This window comes from Acomys minous, assembly GCF_964271855.1.
Source record: "Acomys minous genome assembly, chromosome: 20".
Classification (NCBI taxonomy): Eukaryota; Metazoa; Chordata; class Mammalia; order Rodentia; family Muridae; genus Acomys; species Acomys minous.
In genome coordinates, this window is record NC_140502.1 from 22,014,930 (window position 1) to 22,030,275 (window position 15,346).

At 47.4% G+C, this 15,346-nt stretch overlaps 1 protein-coding gene across 2 annotated transcripts; it reads right to left on the minus strand.

Moving 5' to 3' along the window:
- Positions 1 to 502: 502 nt before the first annotated feature.
- On the minus strand, positions 503 to 14,445 carry CXCL17 (C-X-C motif chemokine ligand 17). 2 transcript variants are annotated; one of them, XM_084770276.1, is made up of 4 exons: positions 14,216 to 14,445; positions 3,362 to 3,442; positions 2,504 to 2,605; positions 503 to 885 (listed from the first exon to the last, which is right to left on the minus strand). In XM_084770276.1, the coding sequence occupies exons 1-4, from the start codon at positions 14,292 to 14,294 to the stop codon at positions 788 to 790; spliced, it is 360 nt and encodes a 119-aa protein (XP_084626402.1). In that variant the 5' UTR covers positions 14,295 to 14,445; the 3' UTR covers positions 503 to 787. The 2 variants fall into 2 exon arrangements, with proteins under 2 accessions (XP_084626402.1, XP_084626401.1); XM_084770275.1 differs by having other exon boundaries at positions 3,362 to 3,445.
- Between the last annotated feature and the right edge of the window lie 901 nt (positions 14,446 to 15,346).

Below are 15,346 nucleotides of genomic sequence, written 5' to 3' on the forward strand. Positions count from 1 at the left end.
CCTTGACCTGGGTTTCTGTGGTTTTAATCAATCTCCTGTACCACATTAGAAACACACAGAGTGCAGCGATAATGATGATGGAGATGGTGATAGGAATGACACACAGTGAAGGCTGGTCTAAACGCTAAGGAACCCGGGCTGGAGAGATGGCTCAGAGGTTAAGAGCGCCGTCTGCTCTTCCAGAGGTCCTGAGTTCAATTCCCAGCAACCACATGGTGGCTCACAACCATCTGTGATGAGATCTGGCGCCCTCTTCTGGTGGGCAGGCGCACAGGCAGGCAGAACATTGTATACATCAATCTTTAAAAACAAACAAACAAACAAACCTTACCTGCCTTCTATGCCCCCTTTCAGGCAATGGAGGGAGGGAGCGGGTGAGGGAGGGACAAGTCCGTGTAGCTCTGGGATGGGTTTCAGATGAAATAGGTGGGCAAAGTGTGACGTGTGAATTGAATGTGCTTAGTCAAACCCCCTCTGATTGGAATAACTGATAGTCACCATATATGCATTATGTATTCAATTATTTCCTTTGCTAGCTTTCTGGTTACATTTATTGTCAACTCAGGCCAACAGGAGGCTGAGGTTTCCTAGATTCTTTTAGGGGTAAATGGAAGGCATAAGAAAGAAAAGAGTGACAAGTGACGCTGGCAGTAGAGGACGGGCACAGTGACACGTGATGTTGGGCACCGCCTTCAGAGAGCACGGGGTGCTTTTGGTGAGGAAGCGTTCTAGGGTTGGTCATTTCTTTTCCACTGAGAGTGTTCATTGGGAGAGCACAGCCTCAGAGCTATAAGGGCAGAGACAAGCTTGCTAGTTGACACCGCTTGAGAAATTGCTGACAGGTTCTGGAGTGCCTTTGTGGCTTCTTGTGGCGCTTTTGGTGTCCTAGGGTACAAATAGAAGGGGTGCTATGATTACAAACTAAAAAAAAATGCTTTATTTTATTTTTCTTCGTGTGTGCACACGCACGCGCACCCGAGGAGGTCAGAATAGAATTTCAGATCCCCTGGAGCTGGAGTGATAGTGGTTGGGAGACATGTGACGCTTGTGCTGGGGAGCAAACCCTGGTCCTCTGATTTTATTTTGAGACAGGGTTTCTCTGTGTAGCTATGGCTATCCTGGAACTCTATCTGTAGACCAGGCTGGCCTCGAACTCTCCAGAGATCCTCTGCCCCTGCCTCCCGGGTTCAGGGGTTGAAGACAGGCTCCTCTGGTCCTCCGAGGGAGGAGTGAGCGCCCTTGACTGTTGCTCCCCGTCTCCAGCCCCTGCACACGCGCGTGCGAGGTGCAGCGGGCTGTAGTGTGGCGTGCCTGCAGTCTCAGCACTCGGGCAGAGGCAGTGTGATCTTAAGTGTGATGTCCTCCTAAACTGGAAAGTGAATTCCAAATCATCTCAGGCTAGAATGAAAATCTATTTCAAACAAGGCTGGAGTGGTGGCACGCACCTTTAATCTCAGCGCTCCGGAGCCAGACGCAGGTGGATCTCTATAAATTTGAGGCCAGCCTGGTCTACTGAGTGAGTCCAGGACAGCCAAGGCTACATGGAGAAACCCTGTCTCAAAAACCAAACTGAATATAAATAAATAAATAAATAAATAAAAAGAATCAAGAAGCCAAACAAGAGAAAAAGAGATGGTTCATCAGGTAAAGGCACTTGCCACACCTTATGACCTGAATTCAACCCCAGAGGCTGAGAGGGTTAAGAGGAGAGAGCTGACTCTGCTGTGTGCTCTGACCTCCACACATGTGATGGTACATGCAAACACACACACACACTCTCTCTCTCTCTCTCTCTCACACACACACACACACACACACACACACACACACACACCCCTGAAATATAATAACTAAAAGACCCTCAGTGTTTTTGTGTGTGCGTGTGCGTGTGTGTGTGTGTGTGTGTGTGTGTGTGTGTGTGTTGTGTGCATGTGTGGGGCTGCACTCACGCACTAATAGGAATGTGGACGTCAGAGGACAACTTGCAAGACTCTGTTCTCTTTTTCTGTCACGTGGGTCCCAGAGACTGAACTCAGGCTGCCCTATTTGGCTGTAAACACCTTTACCCTTTGAGCCATATTTCTGGCCCCTGATTTGATTTTTGTATAATAACATTTTAAAGCGGAGGACGAGGCTGGAGAGATGGCTCAGCAGTTAAGACAAACAACCAACCCAACTGCCAGATGGAGGAAAAGCCAAAATCCTGTTCCACACTGACCCTGGTGTCCTCTTCAGAAATTAACGATCAGGCCACAGCTGCCTTATCTCCTTTTACTTTGATAAATGCTGCTGTGGTAGAATCTAGGAATTTGATTAAGCCATTTTAGCTTCAGCATAAGTCTATCCTGATGTTGTCGCTCTGTCAGTTTTCCTACAAGCTGACACTGGATCGGAAGGGTCTAGTTGATGCATGTGCTTATTTGGCTGCTCCTGGCCTCGCCTTCATCCCTCGTGACTCTGCAGGACTGAGGCTGGTGTAAGCAAGGCCATCCTTCAGACTTACTGGTTTTTTTCTCACTGCCCTTGACACGGTCACAGGGACACTGCTTCCTTGGTGGCGCCGGCACTGGTGCAGATTTTCTTTTCGGGGCTTTCAGGAACCAATCTGTAACGACAAGCTGCTGCTTGGACAGGCGGAGTGGTAGATTTGAGAGTAGGGACTCAGGAGCGGAGCTTCCGAACCCTCCCGGTGCCTCTTTCATACAGGGGGAAAGGCTCAACAGAGAACACCGGAGACCTGTGTGCACACAGGATTTCTAAGTTGCTTTTTTGTGACCTCTGATGGGAGGGATTTGTTGACATGTTTGGAGGGGGCATTGGGATATCCCTGTGGAGGCTGAAGACTAAAAACAAAAAACAAAAAACAAAAAACAAAAAAACCCCCAAAAAACCAAAACAACAACAACAAAAAAAACCAAATGAGGCAGGAGTGTCTTTTTAGAGCCGCGTTTCTTCCAATTTTAGTCCTTTTTATAAGGAATATCAGGCTAAGACAGGATCCAAGATTTTTTTTTTTTTCGGTTTTTCGAGACAGGGTTTCTCTATGTAGCCTTGACTGTCCTGGACTCGCTTATGTAGCCCAGGCTGGCCTAGAACTCACAGCAACCCACCTGCCCCTGTCTCCCAAGTGCTGGGATTAAAGGCATGCACCACCACCACCCAGCTCCAAGATATTTTTTTTGGGAGCCAGGAAAAAGTAAAAACCCTTTGGGAAGGTAGTTCTGGGAATTTGGGGTGCAGCTTGTGATTGGGCTAGCTGTTGCGCAGGTGTGCAGATAGAGCCTGGTCTCCGGGGCTGAAGGGAGATGAAGGCCAAGGGTCCTGAGGGCGCAGAGCCTGCGGGCAAGGCTGGCTTACTGACCTTTGCATTCACACTCTTGGCCACCTTCCCAGAGCCACCTCCCGGAACCCTGGTGTTGGTCCCCATGGCTTCTGGCGACCCCTGCTGGAGGGAAACACATCTGTGGTTGCTTCAGGTGCTGGAAAGGGAAAGTCCTCTGCAGGCATGCTTTAGCGTCCTGCAGCACCTACCTAGGTAGCACATCTCTGTGTATGTGTGTCTCCCTGTCCGGCTGTCTGTCTGTCTTCCCTTCCAGTGTTGGGCTCCAGGGTACTCCAGAAGAGGAATAATGTAAATGCATAAAGCACTGAGACGTGAAATCTAGCCTAAGTGTTGCAGAGATGGCCCAGTGGTTAAAAGCACTTGCTGCTCTTGCAGAGAGAACCAACTCTGGGCTTGATTGCCAGCGCCTGCGCGGTGGGTTGCAGTCACCCTGACTCTAGTTCTAGGGGCACCAGGGCTGCCTTCTGAGCTTCGCAGGCTCCGCATACAGAGCAAGATAAATACACCCCAAAAGAAAACCTCAGGCCTCCTGAAAAGCTTAGCTGAGGAAGAGAAGAAAATGGCTTCTGAATCTAAGGGAAGGTGTGATGCAGTTACAGATGCTGCAGCTTCTCACACGAAAATACTGATAATTCAAGTGAGAACAAGGAACCGATGACTGTAACCCACAAAAGTTGCTCTGTCTGAACCCACAATTCCAACTGTTAAGAGGATGTGTGTGTGTTTGTCCCTGTGGGGCTCGTTGCATCCAAGCCCATGCTGTTGACGCTGCTGCCTCCATCTAGTTGAGGCGAGGGCGTGTTCTTCAGCTCAGTCTTGTATCTAGACTTATATCCGGCCCTCAGCGAGCCCCCTGAATCTGCTTCCCGGGTAGCTGGGGCTATTGGTGTTTACAACCAAACCCACCTCTAAAATACTTTTTAAAGATTTATTTATTTTACATGTATGAGTGCTTTATCTGCACGTACACCTGCAGGCCAGAAGAGGGCACCAGATGCCAGGATAGATGGTTGGGAGCCACCATGTGGTTGTTGGGGATTTAGCTCAGGACCTCTGGAAGAACAGACAGTGCTCTTGACCCCTGAGCCATCTCTCTAGCTCCTGAAATATTTTTTTATGACAACAAAAGATGAAGGTTTAAAGGCTGGCGAAGGTTTAAAGGCTTAGTAGGAAAGGCTTGACAATCCTTGGGACTCATATGGTAGAAACAGAACGGTGACTGTCTTGTCCTCTGACTTTCACACATCTCGTGTGTGTGTGTGTGTGTGTGTGTGTGTGTGTGTGTGTGTGTGTGTGTGTGACGTTTGTACTCACCCTCAAAAAATAATTAATTAGATACAATATAAAATTTGTCTTAGGGTTTCTAGTGCTGTGACAGAACCCCATGATCAAAGGCAACTCTGGAAAGAAAGGACTTATTCCACCTTACAGCTCTCAGGTCACACCCCAAAACTTCCTGAGGGAAGTCAGGGCAGGAACTCAAGGCAGGAACCTGGAGGCAGGAGCTGACGTGCGTTCGTGGAGGCCATGGAGGAGCGCTGCTCCCTGGCTTGTTTTTCCTGGCTTGCTCGGTTTGCTTTCTTGTACATCCCAGGGCTACCTGCCTAGGGGCTCACCAGCTGTAGTGAGCTGGGTACTCCCTATCAGTCACTCATCAAGAAAACACCTATAGTCTTTCTAACAGGCCAGTCTTAGGGAGGCGCCTTCTCAACTGAGGCTCCTTCTTTTCAAGCTGTGTCAAGCTTGACAAAGACACAAACAATTAGGACAAAATTATAAAAAGACGAAGGCTTATAGATTTGAGTCCACATAACACCTCCTCTGATTTTAAGTGGCAAAATATCCTATTAAAATTAATAACGACAGACTGTGGGTGTAATTAAGTGGTATGTGCTTGTCTGGCACGTACGATGCCCTGGATTTGATCCATAGCACCATGAAAACAACCAAATATTCCTTTATATGTTTCTTATTTTGTTTAAACTATCTTTTTTTTTTTTTTTTTTTTTTTTTTTTTTTTTTTTTAAGACAGAGTCTCTCTGTGTAGCCCTGGCTGTCCCAGAGCTCACTCTGTAGACCAGGCTGGCCTCAAACGCAGAGATGCAACCGCCTCTGTCATTTGAGGATTAAAGGTTTGCGCCACCATCACCTGGCTTAAACTATTTTTTTTTTTAAACCGGGGCTCCATATTATAACTGGGATTGGCTTTGCCTGCTGACCCTCCAGCTTCCATCTTTGTTGTTGTCGAGTGGGAAAGTATCTTGCTGTGTAGTCCAGGCTGTCCTTGAGCGTGCAGCGGCCTCTCTACCACTGACTCCCCATAGCAGGGATTACAGATGAGCACTGTGCTTGAATTATCCCTGTATAATTCGTGACTTTAACTCTGTTATGGACTGAACTTTATCCCTCCAAATTCACACATTGAGGATCCAACTTGTACAACCTTAGAATGAGTGTATTTGGAGACAGGGTTTTGAAATGGTAATTAAGCTAAAATAAAGTGTTTATGGTCTTCTCTAGTCCACTTTTATAAAAAAATGATATTTGGACAACAACAACAAACAACAACAACAACAGACCTTAAGGATGTGTACACACAGAGGAACACTCATGTGACTGATGATACTAAAAGACATTAAAAGAATATGTCCTCCCAACACCTTTTGTTGGGGCTGAGGAGACTGGGCAGCAGAGAACGCTCATGGCTCTTGCAGAGGGCCTGGGTTCAGAGCTGTTCATAACCCTACTGTACCTCCAGTTCCAGGGGCCTCTGGGGCACTGCATGCTTGTGGTGCACGTAGATACACACGGGCAAAGCATTCATATACATAAAATACAACAAATGAATCTTTTAAAAAGGCTTCTAGCCGGGCGGTGGTGGCGCACGCCTTTAATCCCAGCACTCGGGAGGCAGAGGCAGGTGGATCTCTGTGAGTTCAAGGCCAGCCTGGTCTACAGAGTGAGTCCAGGACAGTTAAGGCTACACAGAGAAACCCTGTCTCGGAAAAAAAAAAAACCCAAAATGCCTTTTATATTGGATTCCTAATGTGATTGTATTAGGAGGCAGGGGCTTTGTCAGGTAATTAGGTCATGAATGTAGAATGCCCATGCATGGATTAGTGTCCTTGTAGAAAGGCACTCCTGGGAACTCTTAACCTCCACTGTGTGAGAACTGACTGTCTGCACACTGGAAGATGATTCTTACTTTAATTCAATCATGCTAAAGCCCTGAACCCAGCAACCGTGATCCCAGAAACCGTGATCCCAGAAACCCCGATCCCAGAAGCCCTGATCCCAGAAACCCTGAGCCCAGGCCCTGATCCCAGAAACCCTGATCCCAGAAACCCTAATCCCAGAAGCCCTGATCCCAGCAACCCTGATCCCAGAAGCCCTGATCCCAGCAACCCTGATCCCAGCAACCCTGATCCCAGAAACTCTGATCCCAGAAACCCTGATCCCAGAAGCCCTGATCCCAGAAACCCTGATCCCAGGCCCTGATCCCAGCAACCCTGATCCCAGAAACTCTGATCTCACAAACCCTGATCCCAGAAACCCCAATCCCAGAAACCCTGATCCCACAAACCCTGATCTCACAAACCCTGATCCCAGAAACACTGGTCCCAGAAGCCCTGATCCCAGAAACCCTGATCTCACAAACCCTGATCCCAGAAACCCTGATCCCAGAAGCCCTGATCCCAGAAACCCTGATCCCAGAAACCCCGATCCCACAAACCCTGATCCTAGAAGCCCTGATCCTAGAAACCCTTATCTCACAAACCGTGATCCCAGAAGCCCTGATCCCAGAAACCCTGATCTCACAAACCCTGATCCCAGAAACCCCGATCCCAGAAACCCTGATCCCAGAAACCCCGATCCCAGAAGCCCTGATCCCAGAAACCCTGATCCCAGAAACCGTGATCCCAGAAACCCTGATCCCAGAAACCCTGATCCCAGAAACCCTGATCCCAGAAACCCTGATCCCAGAAACCCTGATCCCAGAAACCCTGATCCCAGAAACCCCGATCCCAGAAACCCTGATCCCAGAAACCCTGATCCCAGAAACCCTGATCCCAGAAACCCCGATCCCAGAAACCCTGATCCCAGAAACCCCGATCCCAGAAACCCTGATCCCTGAAGCCCTGAGCCCAGAAGCCCTATTTTTGGAGCTAAGAGGAGTTAAGTCTCTGCTGTCTCCACCTGTTGCCATCCAGTCAACAGAGCTGCAGCCCCAACTAAGATGATGGCCGTTGCCAGACAAAGAGAGAGGCCTTAGTAGAGACCCAGATCTTCTGGTTCCTCTGTCTCCAGAAACCTGAGAAGAATCAATTTGTCCTTAAGGCCACACAACTGTGGTGTTTGGCTATGGCACTCCCAGCGAATGTAAACAGCACCTTTCTCATTTGCTACCTCAGAGCCAGTGGCTCAGCACTGATGGCGCTCAGGGTTCCGGGCACATGGGAGGCATTTAGTAAGTGTTTGCTCAGTAGGTGGACTGACGAGTTTTCAGAGAGGGCCTCTGTTAGAGGTCATCTGGTTGGATCCAGGCCTCCTGTTTCCCAGATTTGTCTGCCACACAGATGGGTGGTGTTGCATCATTTCCCCAGTGCTGTTTTCCAGTGTTCTCATGTGCTGTCTTAAGCACTATTAAAATAATTTAGATGGCACAGCTCTTGGATTCTACACTTTTTTCTAGCATTTTCTCCTAGTGTGGCCTTTATTCCTCATTTCAGCAAAAAGCCATAAATACTAACACCACAGAAATCTTGTAGATGATTTTAGTTGAATCCCTAAATAAAGAAGTTTTAAAATTCTAAGGATTACATTTAGATACGTTAAAATGGTAGCTGGCTTGGAGAAAAATTCAAAGGCACAACAAACTTTATTTATCATAATCAACATCACTATTACTGTGAGGCATGGTCTCATGTAGTTGTTACTGGGAGGCATGCTCTCATGTAGTTGTTACCGTGAGGCATGGTCTCATGTAGTTGTTACCGTGAGGCATGGTCTCATGTAGTTGTTACTGTGAGGCATGGTCTCATGTAGTTGTTACCGTGAGGCATGGTCTCATGTAGTTGTTACGGTGAGGCATGCTCTCATGTAGTTGTTACCGTGGGGCATGCTCTCATGTAGTTGTTACCGTGAGGCATGGTCTCATGTAGTTGTTACCGTGAGGCATGGTCTCATGTAGTTGTTACCGTGAGGCATGCTCTCATGTAGTTGTTACTGTGAGGCATGGTCTCATGTAGTTGTTACCGTGAGGCATGCTCTCATGTAGTTGTTACTGTGAGGCATGGTCTCATGTAGTTGTTACCGTGAGGCATGCTCTCATGTAGTTGTTACTGTGAGGCATGGTCTCATGTAGTTCAGGATAGTCTTGAACTCAATTATAGAAGCATGGATAATAGTTTTCTGGCTCTCTAGGTTTTGGTTTTACAAGCATGGATGTTTGGTAGCATGTACATCTGTGCACCACTGGGGTGTCTGACGGCTGAAGGGGCAGAGAGGGCGGCGATTTCCTGGAACTAGAGTTTGTAAGCCGCCATGTGGGCGCCTCAGGAGGCGCAGCTGGTGACTGTAGCCACTGAGGCAGCTCCCCAGCTATTCCTGGTTTTCAATATTTATTCTTATTTTATGAATATGAGTACTTAGTTTTTTTTTTCTGAGGAAGGGCCTCTCTGTGTAACAGCGCTGGCTGTCCTGGACTCACTTTGTAGACCCGGCTGGCCTTGAACTTACAGAGATCCACCTGCCTCTGCTTTCTGAGCAGTGGGATCAAAGGTGTGCACCACCATGCCTGCTGTATTTATGAGTTTTTAAAAAAGATTTATTTATTTTATTTATTGCATATGAGTGCTTTGTCTGCAGAAGAGGGTATCAGATTACAATTTAGATAGTTGTGAGCCACCATGTGGTTGCTGGGAATTGAACTCAGGACCTCTGGGAGAGCAGGCGGCGCTCTTAACCACTGAGCCGTCTCTCCAGCCCTATTCATGAGTTTTTATTTTATGAGTATTTTGTCTGCATGCATGTCTGTGTGCCATATGCATGCAGTGTCCACAAAGGCTGGAAGAGGGAGTCACATCTCCAGGGACTAGAGTTACAGAGAGTGGAACACTGCCTTGTGGATGCTAGAAATCTAGCCAGAACTCTCCTACTGTTTTTTGTTTTTAATTTAAATGACATTTACTGATAGTGTGTGTGCACATGTGTGTGCGTGCACATGTGTGTGTGCATCTCCCTGTGTGTGCACATGTGTGTGTGCACATGTGTGTGCACGTGCGTGCGTGCACATGTGTGTGTACATCTCTGTATGTGTGTGTGTGTACGTGTGCATCTCTCTGTGTGTGCATGTTCACATTCTTGCAGCACACAACTCTAGTCAGAAAGTGTACATATGAGGGCACCAGGATCAGCAAACACATAAAAAGAATGAACAGCTTGCCTGTGTGTGTGTCGCACTGCATATGTAGAGGTCAGAGGACAACTTTTTAGGAGTCCGCTTTTCTACCATGTGGCCCTGGGAAATGAAACTGAGGTGCCAGGCTTGGCTAAGCACGTTTTACCTGCTGAATCATCTTTCCTGCCCCCTCCCCACTCCTTTGCATTTGCCCAGACAGGATTTCTCTGTGTAGCCTTGGCTATCCTAGAGCTGGCTCGGTAGACCAGGCTGGCCTTAAGCTCACAGAGATCTGCCTGCCTCTGCCTCCTGAGTGCGGGGATTAAAGTTGTGGGCCACCACTACCTGGCAACTCTTTTCTTTTTTTAAAAAAAGATGTATTTATTTATTATATATACAGTATTCTGCCCAAATGTATGCCTGCACACCAGAAGAAGGAACCAGATCTCATTATAGATGGCTGTGGGCCACTATGTGGTTGCTGGGAATTGAACTCAGGACCTTTAGGAAGAACAGAACCTCTGAGCCATCTCTCCAGCCCCTCTTTTCTTTAATAATTAAAAAAAAATCCTGGTTTTGCTGATGGTATTATGGTAAAATGTTTAAATGAGGGCAGTGAGATTGCTTAGTGGTTAGAGGTGCCTACCAGCCAGGCCTCACTACCTGAGCCCAACCCCAAGACCCCCATGAGAGAAGGCAAGAACCAGCTCCTGAAAGTTGGCTTCTGGCCTACACAGTCCATGCACCATAGACTCCCAGCAAATTAGATAAATGAAAACTTAAAATTAGTTCAAAACCACCTGAAAGATATATTGAAGCTGTTTTCAAAATGTTTTGAAGGCATGAAAAAGTCAAAGTTAAAAATAACAAAATACATTAGCTTAAAAAGAGCACTGGCTCCTCTTCCAGGGGTCCTGAGTTCAATTCCCAGCAACCACATGGGTGGCTCACAGCCATCTACAATGAGATCTGGTGCTCTCTTCTGGAGGGCAGGCATCCATGCAGACAGAACTCCACATACATAACAAATAAATCTTTAAAAAACTATTTATTCAGCCAGGCAGTGGTGGTGCACGCCTTTCACCCCAGCACTTGGGAGGCAGAGGCAGGCAGATCGCTGTGAGTTTGAGGCCAGCCTGGTCTACAAAGTGAGTTCAGGACAGCCAGGGCTACACAGAGAAACCCTGTCTCAAAAAGCAAAAAAAAAAAAAAAAAAAATATAAATAAATAAATAAATAAATAAAATAAAATAAAATAAAAATTCTACTTGTATGTATGCTCCTGAGTGTGTGCACAGGTGCCTGAGGAGCAGAGGGCGTGTTGAATCCTCTGGAGCTGGAGTTACAGGCAGTATGAGCTGCTCAGTGCTGCTGCTGGAAACTGAACCTACAACCTTTGCAAGAGCAGCCAGTGCTCTCAGCTGCCGAGCCATCTCTCCAACCCCCATTACATTAGATTTTCATGAGGACAGTGTATTCTTGTAACATTAAAACAGTGCCTGCAGCACAAGATTTCCTAGCACATGTCAGGTATTGTCATAAGTAATATAATTAAGTAATATAAATAATGAATATTATTGTAAGTAATTTAGTCATAAATTTTCATACGTTCTCATCTATTCTCTTTCTTCTTTTCCCTTTCAAAAAGTATATTGAGTATAGATGTAGCTATTAGGAGGAAAAGCAAAATCAGATTTTAAAAAATTATGTATATGGGTGTTTTGCCTTGCATGTATGTTAGTGCACCAAATGTTTGCAGTACCCACATAGGCCATAAGAGGGCATCAGATCCTCCAGAAGTAGATTTACAGTTGTCAGCCACCATGTGGGCTATGGGAATCAAACCAAAGTCTTCTGGAAAGCCAGCCAGGGCTCTTAGCTACTGGGCTAGAGTACTCTGTCTTGTAAGGTAAATTTTATTTTGGGAATTGATTTGTAGATTATGTTTAGGTCATTTCCTCTGGCTACTAAATGAACATTGTGAGCCAGGTTTGTAAGTGTCGCTGTAGAGCTGTGTTTATTAACTTGGAGTAGTCCTTACAGGAACATGGACCAGTGAGTGCTGGGAATTTTTAGCTTTGTTTGTTTTTCGAAATATGGCTTCTCTGTGTAGCCTTGGCTGTCCTGGAACTTGTTCTCAAACTCACAAAGGTCCACCTGCCTCTGCCTCCCGAGTGCTGGGATAAAAGGCGTGTGCCACCACCATCTGTTTTTTTGTTTTTGCTTTCTTTTTTTTTTTAAAGAACTTATTTATTTATTTATTTATTATGTATATAGTGCTCTGCTTGCATGCATGCCTGCAGGCCAGAAGAGGGCATTAGATCACATTATAGATGGTTGTGAGCTATTATGCGGTTACTGGGAATTGAACTCAGGGCTTTTGGAAGAACAGCAGAACAGTCAGTGCTCTTAACCTCTGAGCCATCTCTCCAGCCCCGTTTTTACTTTCTTAACTGGAGGATTTTTACTTTGGTGGTTTGTTTGTAGACAGATGCCTGCACAGCAAAGAATTGCTTAGCACCAAACTTAATTAGTAAGTTTGGTTTTGTAATCTCAGCTCTTTGGGAGGTCAAGACAAGAAGATTATAAGTTCAAGGCAGCCTGGGAAACTAATAAAGGCCATGTATCAAAAGAAAAAAATAAGGGCAGGCAGGCAGTGGTGGTGCACGGCTTTAATCCCAGCACTCGGGAGGCAGAGGCAAGTGGATTTCTGAGAGGTCAAGGCCAGCCTCATCTACAGAGCGAATTCCAGGACAGCCAGGCTATATGGAGAAATTCTGTTTTGAAAAACAACAGCAACAAAAATAGGGACAGTGCTATAACTCAGTGATACAGTGTTTGTTTAGCATGCACGGGGTTCTATGTTTAATCCCCAGTGTGAGACACACACACACACACACACACACACACACACACACACACACACACACACACACTAGCAACAATAAGAAAAAAACCCTGGCATGGAGCCATGGAAGCAAATCATTCTGAACTTAGAAACCTGAGCTCTTAGCTAATATTTACCGAACGCTATGCTGGGTAGTGTGAGGGTTATGGAAACAATACATGAGTTGGTGCCACCAATGTGATTAAGGCTGCCCCGTGTGCAGGGCAGGAGGAGAGGTAGAGGAGGTGCCCGTCTGCAGTGGGAGGCAGAATATGACGTGCAGAAAGAGAGTCTTGTCTGAGCTGAGCAGAGCCAGCAAGGGGAGAGCTGTGTCTGGCTGTGGGAGGAGTCAAGGGAGGAGGGGGAAGGTGTTAGCTTTGGAGCTGGAGGCAACGCTGGAGGACCTGCTGGGGCTCAGCCGTCCAGTTGGAGTGGAGCGGAGAGTGTCTCTCTGTGAGCGGGAGGGAGCAGAGTGGAAAGCTGGGTTGTGACTAGAGCCGTGGGTCTGCGTGCAGGACGCTAGCCCGCGTGTCCTTCATGGGGATGGAGATGCCTTCCCTTCCGGAGAGGTGCTCTGGGCCCCAGGACTGTAGAGCTCAGCAGTTTCCAAAGAACTTTCTCTACAAGGGAGAGAAGTTGGACATTGCAGGAGGCGGGTGATCCTGGATTTAGGATCGCCTTGATGCTGGGTTTGCCACACGCGATTTCACCCCCAGATAGGCCAGGAATGAGGGGAAGCTGCACTCAGGTAGGAAGGTACGTGGATGCAGATCATCTTACTACTGTGTGGTGTTCCGTGAATGTCTGGGCCTCACTGGCTTTGGTGAAAACTGGAACAGATTGAGAACCTCTGCCAAGTCTGCTTTCACAGAAAGGCATGACCAAAGTGCGTGCACGGCCACCGCCTGGTGCTAGTGCCATCATATAGTTTGTATCATCAGTAGATTACCTGGCACACTCTAAAAAAAAAAAACAAAAATAAAATAGGGGTCCTCATTTCTTTACTTTTCACCCCATCCCCACCCCCTGCAGCTGAGCCCAGAGAAAGTTTGTGACTTTTCTAGGAGAAGTTGGGAAGGTGCAGGAAGTGGGCTGTGGCTGGGCTGAGTGTGTACATGTGTGTATGTTGCCAACTACAGACGCAGACACTTTGGCAGTGTGTCGTAAGGTTCCCAGACTCTTTTGGGATACATAGGGGCCTTCCTTTTTGTTAATGAGGATACTGGTTCTGAGAAAGACTAACATGATCGCCCCAACTCACTGTAGCTAAAAGAACATTTTAAATGCATTTTTTGTAGGTTTGCCACATTTTCTACCCCATTTTCCCCCTTAATATCAATTTAAATTTTGGTGTGTGTATGCTGCAGGAGAGGTGCAAATTAATCTTGAGCTAGGCATGGCGGCCCATGCCTGTAACGCTGGCACTCAGGGTCCTGCGGTAGGAAGAGTTCAGGATTCTGGCCAGCCTGAGCTACATATCAAGACCCTGTCTAAAGGGGGAAGAAAAATGGATGGGAGGAAGGAAGAAAGAGGAAAGGAGGAGAGAAGGAGAGGAAGAAATGAGAATGTGATTTCGTTTTATTTACCTGGCTTTGGGCTGCTGGAGACCATGGACGCAAGCATTGCCGGCAGCAGCAGAGGCAAGGAAGAGACTAGAAGCTTCATTGTGTCTGTTGGCGCTGCCGGCACCAGTCAGAGGCTTCTGAGGTCTTGGAACTGCTTGGGTGAGCTGGTGTCTGCAGTGTAGTCCCACCCCAGAGCACCTATTAGAAGGCAGTGCTCGTCACGCTTGTAACAGATTGGACCAGGTGCCTCACAGGAATGTGGGAGGTAAAACTGGCCAAGCAGAAGTGCAACACTCTGACAAGTGGTTGACATCTTGGCAGCTGTGCTTGACTCCTGCCCTTACTGTGTTGTGACTTGTTCTCTTGGATTTTTTTCTCTCACTTGAGTTTCCTTATGCCTTTTGCCCGTTTACAGCAAGAAATGAGGCACAGGAGGCTGGCAGAGAGAGGCCGACTGCTGCTCCCTCTACCCACCAACTTGCAGTCCTCAGCAGAGTGCCAGCGGTGGAAGGACCACTGCCGGGGAGTTGCCCTGTCTTCAGTGCTGACAGTTTCCTCCAGTTCTCTAACCACATACAGGGGAAACAGAGCTGGGTTATGGAGAGGTTCAAGTTGAGTGGGTGGCATATGCTTGAAATTCCGGCACTGGGGAGTGTGAAGAAGGCTTGGAGATTGATGACAGGACCTCCTCCTCCTCCTCGTCCTCCTCGTCCTCCTCGTCCTCCTCCTCCTCCTTCTTAAAGAAAGAAAGAAAAGCCCGGCATGGTGGCGCACGCCTTTCATCCCAGCACTCAGGAGGCAGAGGCAGGTGGATCGCTGTGAGTTCAAGGCCAGCCTGGTCTACAGAGCGAGTCCAGGACAGCCAAGGCTACACAGAGAGACCCTGTCTCGAAAAACCAGAAAAAAGAAAGAAAGAAAGAAAGAAAGAAAGAGAGGCAGGCTGGTGGCTGGCTGGCGAGTGAGATCATGGTCTGAGCTTAATCCCCAGGACTCACATGGAAGTAGAGAACCACTAAGTTGTCCTCTGCCCTCCATCCCCATTGGTGGGTGCACACTCCCCTCATCCTGAAATAAGCGTATTAAGGAAGGAAGGGCTGCAGGCGGAGCTCAGTGATAGAATGCTTGACTAGCATGCACAGGGCTCTGGGCTTG